General features: G+C 52.6%; 4 protein-coding genes across 5 annotated transcripts; 3 read left to right on the top strand and 1 right to left on the bottom strand.

Annotated features, from left to right (window-relative positions):
* The first annotated feature begins 35 nt into the window (after nucleotides 1-35).
* On the top strand, nucleotides 36-1768 carry LOC117892122 (SET domain-containing protein SmydA-8). Its single transcript, XM_034798154.1, has 4 exons — nucleotides 36-150; nucleotides 213-341; nucleotides 391-1516; nucleotides 1575-1768. The coding sequence occupies exons 1-4, from the start codon at nucleotides 83-85 to the stop codon at nucleotides 1743-1745; spliced, it is 1494 nt and encodes a 497-aa protein (XP_034654045.1). The 5' UTR covers nucleotides 36-82; the 3' UTR covers nucleotides 1746-1768.
* A 158-nt stretch (nucleotides 1769-1926) lies between these two features.
* On the top strand, nucleotides 1927-4673 carry LOC117892120 (sodium channel protein Nach). The gene is made up of 6 exons (XM_034798151.1): nucleotides 1927-3056; nucleotides 3120-3216; nucleotides 3278-3381; nucleotides 3445-3523; nucleotides 3599-3953; nucleotides 4013-4673. The coding sequence occupies exons 1-6, from the start codon at nucleotides 2365-2367 to the stop codon at nucleotides 4243-4245; spliced, it is 1560 nt and encodes a 519-aa protein (XP_034654042.1). The 5' UTR covers nucleotides 1927-2364; the 3' UTR covers nucleotides 4246-4673.
* Nucleotides 4334-7249, top strand: LOC117892118 (protein brown). The gene is made up of 7 exons (XM_034798147.1): nucleotides 4334-4854; nucleotides 4918-5150; nucleotides 5209-5771; nucleotides 5830-6024; nucleotides 6079-6184; nucleotides 6241-6799; nucleotides 6857-7249. The coding sequence occupies exons 1-7, from the start codon at nucleotides 4707-4709 to the stop codon at nucleotides 7042-7044; spliced, it is 1992 nt and encodes a 663-aa protein (XP_034654038.1). The 5' UTR covers nucleotides 4334-4706; the 3' UTR covers nucleotides 7045-7249.
* LOC117892117 lies at nucleotides 7050-11259 on the bottom strand. 2 transcript variants are annotated; one of them, XM_034798146.1, is made up of 9 exons: nucleotides 10953-11259; nucleotides 10677-10755; nucleotides 9544-10616; nucleotides 9344-9478; nucleotides 9153-9287; nucleotides 9029-9090; nucleotides 8335-8969; nucleotides 8109-8269; nucleotides 7050-8042 (listed from the first exon to the last, which is right to left on the bottom strand). In XM_034798146.1, exons 2-9 carry the CDS (start codon nucleotides 10746-10748, stop codon nucleotides 7469-7471), a joined length of 2847 nt encoding a protein of 948 aa, XP_034654037.1. In that variant the 5' UTR covers nucleotides 10749-10755; nucleotides 10953-11259; the 3' UTR covers nucleotides 7050-7468. The 2 variants fall into 2 exon arrangements, with proteins under 2 accessions (XP_034654037.1, XP_034654036.1); XM_034798145.1 differs by having other exon boundaries at nucleotides 10677-10749.
* Between the last annotated feature and the right edge of the window lie 168 nt (nucleotides 11260-11427).

Genomic DNA, 11427 nt, shown 5'->3' with positions numbered 1-11427 from the left:
ACTCACAAACAGCAGCAGCCACGATCGAGCACTGCCACAGGCCACAGTATGCCAAAGTTAGCCAAAGGGAACGGCATAGACAATGGCCGCAGCAGTCTCCGATGATTTTGCCAAGAAGTGCGAGCTGCAGCACAACGACACGCTGGGCAGGTGCAGTGCGAACAAAGCCCTTTAACTGGCACCCCAAATCCACTCACGACGCTCCTTTGCAGATTTGTGGTTGCCCGTTGTAGTCTCAGCGCTGGAGAAACGGTGCTCCAGGAGCAGCCCATTGTCATCCTGCCGCACATTGGCGACCGACGCTGTGCCAAGTGCTTCAAGCTAACCGAAACTTTCTGCAGGTAGGTCGAGATTTTCCGATGCTGCAGCTTATGTAAGGCTTTCGTTTAGCCAGTGTCGACTCCTGGCCCTGTGCGAGGACTGTGCGGGCCACGATGAGCGCGACTGCCAGCGACTGCGGGAGCTGCAGCTGTCCGAGGAGCAAGTGCAGCTGCTGCAGGCGAAGGTCAATGCAGAAGTGCAGCCAGCACTCGCGTGTCTGCTGCTGGGGGAGCACGAGCACAGCAGGCCGCTGTACGAGGAAATGTCCCAGATGGAGACGCATTTGGAGGAGCGGCGAGGCACGGACATATGGAAGAGCCATCAGACGCATGCCTACGCACCGCTCGAGGCGACGGGTGTGCTGAAGCAGCTGCAGGCAGTGGATGAAGTCCTGGTGCAGCGGCTCTTGGGCATACTGGATGTCAACGTGTACGAGATTCGCGCGCCGGAATACGGCGGCGCCATGAGGGGACTGTACCGCAGAGCGGCTCTCTTCGCGCACAGCTGCCTGCCCAACCTGGAGACGGCCATCGATGATGAGCGGCGCATCAAGGTCTTTGCAAATCGTCCCATAGCTGCCGGGGAAACTCTCTACATCTGCTACACCAGCGTGCTGCTGGGCACCGAGGAGCGGCGACACATTCTGAGGACGGGCAAGTGCTTCGATTGTAGTTGTGCACGCTGTCAGGATCCCACCGAGCTGGGCACCCACATGAGCAGCTTCATCTGCAATGCCTGTGCCTGCACCGGTGGTTACGTAGTGCGACAGCCGGAAACGGGCATCTGGCAGTGCCTGCTCAACCCGGAGCACAAACTGAAGCCGGAGTTTGTGTGCAACATGTTGGAGCGGGCCAAGGAGGAGATCTTTCATGCACGCGGCGACATCTATCGGCTGGAGCTGCTGCTGGTCAAGATGAGCCGCCTGCTCCATGGCAACCACTACCTGATGCTGGACCTCAAGCAGAACATTGCCTCGATCCTCCGTCAGATACTCCAGAATATGGCCCATTGTCCCAACAGGAAGGTTTACGAGCGCAAAATTCGCGTGTGCCAGGAGCTCTTGCTGGTGCTGAAGGTTGTGGCGCCGGGCATTTCCCGCCTAAAGGCCATTGCCCTCTACGAGCTGGCCAACACGCAGGCGGAATTGGCCCGGAAGCTCTACAGTGAGCAGGAGCACAGCTCCAGGGAGCTGCTGGTAGGGCAGATCAAACTATTTTGGAATGTAGCCAACGAATATGCTTCACTTTTTGCAGGCGGAACTCAATCAGACTGAGATTATGATGCGAGAGGCACTGCGAATGCTGCTGTTCGAGCCCGTGGCCACTCCAGAGGGACAAATGTCGCGCAGCATGCTGCGGGAGCTGAAGGAGCTGCAGAACGACATCAAACTGTTGCAGGAATCAAGCGATGATGTAGTAAACTAATAACAATTGTTGTAGTGGCAGTTGAATGCTTTTGTTTAAATTCTTTTTGCAAATCGACAGCAGAGTTGAATAGCGGCAATTGTACCGCCGTCGTGTCTAGAGTTTACCAACACTGATGTTTTCAATTTGTTTTTTGCTCTATAAATTGCCAATAATAACTATAATTCTGGGACTGTTGGCGTATTTGGAGGCAGCAATAGTTATGCTTTGACATGACGTGCAACAGTATGCATCCGCCGGTCATATTTTCAGGCACTTGCCAGGCGCTTCTTTGCCAGCAGCTGGAGGAGTTTATTGCGCGCCAAAACGACATGCCGCACGGGGCTGGATTCTGGGAGCTTCTGTGCTGCGTCTTTCTACAGATTAACTCGGAAAAGTCTCTGCACGGTCGTGTGAGCGTTGCAGCAACCCCAACGAAACTTGCTCACGTGCGCCACCATCGATTTGGAAAGAAAACCGCGCCATTTGCCCCTTTTGTTAAGGCAATTAATGGATTCCTTTGTTCATTGACAGGTTTATCGGATGACGCGCTGATGGCCATTGTCATGAATCGCTGCTAATGGGAGTCCTGCTGGAATAAAAGCCCTTGCGCTTTAGCTTGCCATGTCATTTGTTCGGCATGGACAGGCGGCAATTGAGGCACTGGCTGAGGCGGATGTCAGCCTGGACGTGGAGGAGACTGCTGGCCTGGCTACCAGCAGTGCTGCTTGGCTTCAGGAGCTACTGCAATCGACTGCGAGAGATGGCTGAAATAGCCGGAGCCGAAACGGGCGTGCTGGCCATCAGTTTAATTGTTAACCGGCAGCTGCACATCTCGGAGCGTGCCGTCTGGCTGTTGGTGGTGCTGGGCAGCATCTACGCGGCGATCAGGCTCAGTGGGTTGCAGTACGAGCGGTACCTCAGCTCACCCACAGTCATATCGGTGGATAGGGATTATCGCGGCTGGAATGGATCGTTGCCGGCGGTGACGCTGTGCTACTACGACCACATCGACTCCTTCAAGGCGAACGAGTACATACAGGATGTGTGGAATGTGTCCATCATTGACGAGGATTACTTTTACTTTATGGACTTCCTCTACGCTGTGGTCAATGCCACGGCCAGCAACTACGCGGAGCTGGCCAAGTTCGCCGAGGACGAGCGCTTCGATCAGGTGGATCTGTACGAGCTGATGCAGCGCGTGGATCGACCCTTTGAGCAGGTCATCAGCAGCTTCGATGCCAACTTCAAGGTCCATGTCCAAATGGTGATGACAGAGCGCGGCTCCTGCTATGCCATCAACTCGCCCATGTCCTCGGTGCTGAGTGGAAAGTAAGTAGCGAAAGCGAAAGACAAAATATCCATTTAGTACTTCCCTTTTTGGCCCCTACACAGACCCATTGTCTATGAGGAGATGGAGCAGCCGCTCTCGTGTCAGTATGGCAAGCAGCAGTGCTACATACGCATGGATCTGTACGAGAGCACGGGCGTGGTAAGCTTACACAATGAATCCATTGAGCATGACTCTATCCGCTAGTCTGTCACCCTGCTAGTTGGACGTGCACTCGCCGTATGAGGTATCCGCCACAGAGGCGAACATTGTGGCGTTGCACAAATCCGATGAGATAACGGCCTCGTTCAAGGTGCTCGAGACGGTGTAAGTAGACCAAACAGCCAGACACTGATTTATATGCTCACTTTTATTGCTGCTGGCTGCTAGGGCGTCGAAAAATCTCCACCAACTGAGCGTGGCACAGCGCAAATGCGTGTTCAACAATGAGGAAACATCCAATCTAAAGGTAATCCTGGGATCAATGCACCCCGGGGAAAAGCGTAACCTTTTCCTTTTGATAAATATCTTCATCTTCGTGTAGATCTATAGCAAATCTCTTTGCCTGGCTCGCTGTCGCGCTGTCATGGCACTGGAAATGTGCAATTGTGTGCCCTTTTTCTACCAGTTTGTGGAGGGACCTAGCTGCAATCCGGCGGGATTCGAGTGTCTGCTGGACTTCAAGTGGCCCATTTGGGCGCTGCACATCTGCAAGTGCCCCTCGACCTGCACAGAGATCGAGTACACCATGCAAACGGTAAAGAAGAGCTCGTGGGGCGTCAAAAACAACGACGAGGTGGCCAGCAGTGAGACGGCCACGTCCAGTTTCCGCTGGGATTTGATACCGCCCAAGGTGCGACTGCGTCGTGATGTTGTCTACAGCTTTGAGGATCTCATTGGTGAGTGCGCCACAGTGTCGAAGCGAATGTTTGCTGAGTCTCTACGCTCCCTTTTGCAGTGTCCTTTGGCGGCGCCTTGGCCTTCTTCGTGGGCGTCAGTGTGCTGGGTCTGGTGGAGATGGGACATGTGATTCTACACAATGTGCTGCTAGATACTACCATGCTGGTGCGCTGGATCTACGCTCGGGCTAGACGGAACAGAGCCAGCCACAGAGCGGTGGCGCAGCAGCAGCAGCAGCGTCTCTCGTTGGCCGACACAGCGGAACTGCCGCCGTTTGACTATGTGAATTGATAAGCGACCAAAGACAAACGACAATTAGTTTGCCACCCAAATGCGGTCAAGAGTTTAATGTTACAAAGCGGAGGGCTCTGGCTGTGCTGCTTTTGGGGCCATATGCTCTGGGGGTTGGTAGGTAGAAAACGTTGTAGCCGGCATAGACATAGCCCAGTTGCCGCTCAGTCTTCAACGCGAACAGTTGTGTATGTGGGTCTACAGTCAGAGCAGCTCCACCTCCCTCTTGTTGCCGTGATTTACAGACACAGATTTAAGGTTTCTCCCCCGCGAATGTAAGAGAATGAAGGTGTGATCGCAGAGATATGCAAATACATTGTGGTCGTGCCACATAAGATAAGATAAGTGCCTGCCCCATCCCCGTGCGTGCGATAAGCCCCGCCAGCAGACAAACCAAATATAAAGATACAAACGAAACGAGATCCCCCCGAAATCCCTAAGCGTTCGTTGAACTCTGCTGAATGAACGACTCACAGCAGCAGCAGCAGGGCCCGTCCCTGTGCCTGGAGTGGAAGCATCTCAACTATTATGTGCCCGCCCAGGAGCAGAGCAACTACAGCTTCTGGAACGAGTGTCGCAAGAAGCGCGAGCTGCGCATACTACAAGATGGTAAGTGTGGGAATGGGTTTTGGATTTGGATTTGGTTTGATTTGTGGCATGAACTGCTTGCAGCCAGCGGCCACATGAAGACGGGCGACCTCATCGCCATATTGGGCGGCTCGGGCGCTGGCAAAACCACACTGTTGGCGGCAATTTCGCAACGTTTGCGGGGTAACCTAACCGGGGATGTGGTTTTGAACGGCATGGCCATGGAGCGGCATCAGATGACGCGTATCTCCAGCTTTCTGCCGCAGTTCGAGATCAATTTGAAAACATTTACAGCCTACGAGCATCTGTACTTTATGGTAGGTCCTTGCACCTCACTCGCTCCCGCAAACACATTTAATTTAATCTTTCCTTCAGTCCCATTTCAAGATGCATCGTCGCACCACCAAGGCGGAGAAGCGTCAGCGTGTCGGGGATCTGCTGCTGGCTGTGGGCCTCAGGGACTCTGCCCACACGCGCATCCAGCAGCTGTCCGGGGGCGAGCGTAAGCGCCTCAGTCTGGCCGAGGAGCTCATCACGGATCCCATCTTTCTGTTCTGCGACGAACCCACCACGGGCCTGGACAGCTTCAGTGCCTACTCGGTGATCAAGACGCTGCGGCATTTGTGCACGCGGCGGCGCATAACGAAGCACTCGCTGAGCCAGGTGTACGGTGAGGACTCCTTCGAGACGGCCAGTGGCGAGAGCAGCGGCTGCAGCTCCATCGAAATGGAAATTGTGGCCAGATCCCACGAGAGCCTGCTGCGGGATATGCCCACGCTGGGCCTGCTCAACAGCAGCCCCAACAAGAAGGCGGCCATTTGCTCCATACACCAGCCCACGTCGGACATCTTTGAGCTCTTCACGCACATCATACTGATGGATGGCGGACGCATTGTCTACCAGGGACGCACCGAACAGGCAGCAAAGTTCTTCACAGAGTGAGCAAGCGTCGGCCAGCTACTACAGTGAACTGATACTCCTCCTTCTTGGTTGCAGTTTGGGCTATGAGCTGCCGTTGAACTGCAATCCGGCTGACTTCTACCTAAAGACGCTGGCGGACAATCAGGGCGCGCAGAATGCTGGCGCTGTGCTGCGCGCCAGATACGAGCACGATACGGATGGACTCTACAGCGGCAGCTGGCTGCTGGCACGCAGCTACAGCGGGGATTACCTCAAGCACATGCAGAGTTTGTGAGTGGCAGCAAGGATTGGCAGGGACTTGCTTTAATTTTGTATTATTTTCAGCAAGAAGATACGTTGGATCTATCAGGTTTATCTGCTGATGGTGCGCTTCATGACCGAAGATCTGCGGAATATCAAAAGCGGCCTCATTGGCTTTGGTTTCTTCATGGTGCGTATGTCGATCCAGCTGCTGCTGCTCCTAATCCCTGTGGCACCTCCTTGCAGATCACCTCCGTGACGCTCTCTCTGATGTACTCCGGCATTGGTGGCTTGACGCAGCGCACCGTGCAGGATGTGGGCGGCTCCATCTTCATGCTGAGCACCGAAATGATCTTCACTTTCAGCTACGGCGTCACGTATATATTTCCCGCTGCGCTGCCCATCATACGGCGCGAGGTGGGCGAGGGCACGTACAGCCTGTCCGCCTACTATGTGGCGCTGGTGTTGTCCTTTGTCCCAGTGGCCTTCTTCAAGGGATACGTTTTCCTCTCTGTCATCTATGCATCCATTTACTATACGCGCGGCTTTCTGCTCTATCTGTACATGGGCCTGCTGATGAGTCTCTCTGCTGTGGCCGCTGTGGGCTATGGCATCTTCCTCTCCAGCCTCTTTGAGTCGGACAAAATGGCATCGGAGTGTGCGGCGCCCTTCGACTTGATCTTTCTGCTGTTCGGTGGCACCTACATGAACGTGGACACGTGGCCGGGCCTCAAGTACTTGTCGCTCTTCTTCTACTCCAATGAGGCGCTGATGTACAAGTTCTGGATTGACATTGACACCATTGGTGAGGCGAAAACGTAGGATTTTATTCAACGAACATCTCTTTAGCTGTTCCTTTTAGATTGCCCCGTCAATGAGGATCATCCGTGTGTGAAGAGCGGCATGGAAGTGCTGCAGCAGGCCTCCTATCGCACCGCTGACTACACCTACTGGCTGGACTGCTTCAGCCTGCTGCTGGTCGCCATCGTCTTTCACATTGTCTCGTTTGGTCTAGTGCGGCGCTACATTAATCGAAGTGGCTACTATTGAATTGATAATCGTTGGGGGAACTTTTATTTATCCAATTTCATTTTTTACATCTTACAAAACATTCACTCGGCGGCGCTTCAGGAAAATTACACAATAGCTGAGAGGCGACGGCGGCGGAGTTGGTTAAAATTTTAAGCCTAAACTTCAGTGGAAAAATATTGCATGGATCGTGTAGCAAATCGCCATAATTGTGTCGTTAATCTTAGTTGAACTTTGAACTAATTACGAGTTTGGGGCGTGCCCTGGTTGTGGGTTTTATGGGATCAATTTTACAATTCAATCAAAGGGTTGTCTGTCTGCCTGCCACTTGCAATTAAATAAATTAAGCTAAAACAACCAAAAAAAATAATAATAATGCACAACAGAACATTGTGAATATTCAGCGTGCATTGTCCATAAATCGTCCATCCATCTGCTCCTGCCATTAGCTGTCAAAGGAAATCTGTCGCTTGGCCTTCACGCCCGAATTGTGGCTGGTCAGCGGTGGCACCGGGAACTTCCGCGCCGAACCATTGCCACCGTAGTAGGGGCTAATGTTTCGCTGATCCTTGCCGGTGAAGTTCTTCTGCGCTGAACGCCGCAGCTCACCGTCCACGTTCTCGCGCAGGGCTAGGCCGCCCAAATTGCTCTTGGAGGAGCTGTTCTGCAATGTTGGATTGGGTCTGATGGGCTGCTGCAGCTGTTGCTCCTTGCTGAACAGATCCTCGGATATGCGCTCCATCAGACTGGACTGGGTGTCTGTGCAGGCGGTGGTCTGACTCACACCAAACGCATCGATCGAGTTCTCGCTGCCAAATAGGCTGATTGACTGCAGCGAGGAGCAGCTGGTGGCCTGCGAGAGCAGCAGCTTCCGCTGTGCAAACTCCTCGGGTCCAATGTAGCCCGAAAGTCGTGTGCTTGACAGCCGCTTGGCCTCGCTCTCCTGACTCCGCGCATGCATGTAAACATCGTCCGCATTCTTGCCTGCTATCACGCTGTAGGCAAACTTCTTGGCCAATCTGAAAGCGATACAAAAGGTTCAATGAACCTGAAACCACAGGGCCTGGAAACCACTGAAAACTCACCGCAGCAGTGTCTCGCTATTGCTGGTCGTCTGTCCCAGATAGAACTCCTGGAAGATACGCTTCACAACGCGCGTCAGATCCGCCGCCAGTTGCCGGAAACTCTCGTGCTTCGACGTGATTTTCCGCTCCTGCAAAGCCTGCGAAACGGCCCACAGAAGTTTCTGCACAAAAGAACAGATAAAATGTGAGTAAAGTGCAACAAACAAAGGCTCTAAATATGTTCCACCTTGCGTTGATTATCCGTCATGCTGCTGTTGGGCGTGGCACTCATCTCGGAGTGCGCCCGCTGCAGCTTGCTCAGCAGCGGCGTGCCGATGGACGTGCAGGCGGTGAGGTTACTGCTGCTGCCGCTCAGTCCTAGACCGAGGCGTGCATTGCTGACAGTTGCAGACACCACAGTCGACTGCTGCTGCACCCGCTGCTGATGTGCTGCTGTGGAGGAACCAGCTCCAATGCAAAAGCTCTGACTCTTGATCTTCAGGGCACGCGGCGTGAGGCCACTGACACCGTTGCTGTCCGCACGGAACAGTTTTCTGCTCTGGCTGGCCAGCTCCGCATCCTCATCGTCGCAGGCAGTGCGCTTCCGCTTGAGCAGCGTCTCCAGGTGATTGCTGCAGCTGCTGGCGCCCTGATGATCCGGCGAGAAGAGCGCACGCTTTGATTTCTCCACACGATTCGCGATCTCCGGCTTGAACAGCGGCTTGGGCGGCATCAATTGTTGCTGCTGCTGCTGCTGTTGCTGCAGCGTCTTGGCTGGACTCTGGAAAAGTGCGCGCTTTGAGGTTTCCCTCGAGGGTCCGGGCTTGATGAGATCCGTGCGACAGAGTCGTTTGCGCGCCGACGAACTAGGCGTTTTGCGCGCTAAACCAGGGAATTTATGAGTTATGATTGGTTCACACTTTTGCTTATCTTATCTTTACCTTTCTTCTTGCTGCCGGGCGTTTTCCTTTTGGGTGTGGCCTTTCGCTTGTTGCGCACTTTTCTGTAAGGTAAAATCATAATTTATAAGAAACTTTCAGGCAAAAGTCATGCGGCGCCACTCACTTTGTATCCAGCAATATTTGCGGTCCCATCGAGCTGTTCAGCTTGAGCGAGTTTGTGGCCAAATTTGCTGATGAAAATATGGCGCGTCGCTTGGCCAAATGACTGAGACGATTGCCAGGCGATTGTGTGAGCATTCTATAAGGAGTTCAGGGGGTTATGGCTACTGGAAATATGTCCGTTGTGGCACTTACTTCATGCGCATGTTGCGCTTCTTGGCGCTGGATGGGGAGCGTACGTATGACGTGGCTGTCTCCACGCCCACATAGCGATCCACGACGGACATACTGAGGTATTCATTTTGTTCGGCAGCCTTATTAAGATTGTAGCTAGAGGTGGACAACAAATAATGTCAACAAGTTCTTCTATTATTCCGAGGCTTTGATGAACTCACCTCAGTCCATGTTGCCGCACGCCCAGCACCTCGCGCCAGCCCATGTTCTGTGCATCGGACAGGCTGTGCGTGGGCCTGAACAATGAGCAGGAACTGTTGCTGATGTCGCTCTCCGCAATGCTGGCCACTGAGGTAGAGGGTTCTTGGGAGAGAAAATTCAGCACCTGCTCCTTCATGCCCAGCACCGTTGTGATCACATCCACATCGGGCGTGGTCACAGTCGGCGGCGGACGTACGCCCTGCAAACAGCGTCGTATCCTGCGATAAAGTTCCCGTTCGCGTCGGCAATTTTCCAGGAAATGAGAGCGCGGATCGTTGAGTGGCAATGTCGATGCATCCTGCGTCTGTTCGTCCACAAAACTCGACTCGGTTGGGGCAGTGAGCGAGCGGCGGGCACGCAAATCGGTTACACATTGCGACTCCTCCAGCGCTTCAGGCAAATCTTCGAGAATTCTTACGGGTATGGCTTTGTGGGGCAATTGGTCCGCGTTTTCCGCATCATCGTCGCTGTCCGCAAAGAGATCTGGCGAGCGTTCGTTGTTGTATTTGTGTTGTGAGGTATTCAGAGAGGTTTCCAGCACAGTGGGCAGTCCTGGGTCGGCAGTGGAGGGACCTGGCAGCTCCTCTTCCGCAGGTCTCTCAGTCAGACTTTTGATTTTGCCATCGAAACTGAGGCAGCTGCCGTCTGTCGTTGTGCTTGCTGTTTCCGTAACTGACACAGCCATGTCCACAGCATTGCAGCTATTCTCCTCCATTAGGGTGTCGTAGAATTGGGGAAAGGCAATCCTGCCCGGCGAGGGCTTTCGCACTGCAGAGGCCTTTACTTCTGGCAGCTTTAGCTCCTGCACTTGGGAGCCAAGCAAACGCTTATTGACCTGACCGTAGGGGCTGTCACCAAAGCCACGGAACTGCGACTCTTGGCTGCCGATTTTATTGCTGGGCGGCGTCTCCCCCGCAGTTGCTGGATAGGACAGGACGGGCTCATTTCTCAGTGATTTTGGTTTCATTAGATATGGCAGATTCATATGCTCCTCGTCAGATATGTGTCCCTCATTGTTTTCACTGAGCGAAGACTGCAAAAATACGTGGAATTTAGTGGATATTCTCATAAAGAAAATATAATTCCGGCATACCCCGCTTCCTGTAGACGGTTCCGATTCATAACTATTATTTATTTTGTGCCTCAAAGAGTTGCTGGCTGCCATTCTTTAATTGGAAAATAGATTTTATTGTTGTAGTACTGGTAGATAGACGGTAAAGGCACGCGGCATTATGTACAGGCTCGCTCCACTTTTCGGGGGCTCGCAGTCCGCACGAAAATGATAGCAGAGGCAGCACACAAAAGCCGCTGACTCTTGGTTTGTTGGTTTAACTTTGTGATGCATCAAGCAGGCTGAAAGTGCATTTACCTTTTGGAAATGTGGCACTTTTCCCCAGGTGTGTGGGAAAACTCTGCACTTCACTGCACTAAAACTGACCAAGCGAAAAACGCGCGTAGATGGTGAAGAGTTGTGCGCGCATTTAATGTGGTGGAGTCGCACGCAATCCCACCTTCTGCCTATATCCAATCGAGCGAGCGACTTTTATTGATCTTAGTTCATCTTCATAATTGCAATCACTAGTTAATTTGTGTGTTTAATTTTGTTTTTAAAAGTTGTTAGCGCGAACATCTGCCTTTTCAGCTATTTTTGGCGGTGGTGCTAACGCGTCGTGGAAATGCCACTAGTGATGGGCGATAGTTTGAAGTATGACCACATTGTGAAATTAAATGAAACTAAAAATAGCTTAAATAATTATCTAAACGGGTTTCAAATTAGTATTAAACTAATTTTAATTTATTTAAATATATATATTTATTTTTAATTAATACTAGATTAATATAAA

This window comes from Drosophila subobscura, chromosome E (genome assembly GCF_008121235.1).
Source record: "Drosophila subobscura isolate 14011-0131.10 chromosome E, UCBerk_Dsub_1.0, whole genome shotgun sequence".
Taxonomy (NCBI): Eukaryota; Metazoa; Arthropoda; class Insecta; order Diptera; family Drosophilidae; genus Drosophila; species Drosophila subobscura.
Note: the sequence above shows the minus strand (reverse complement) of the source record. Positions and strands in the feature narration are given on the sequence as shown.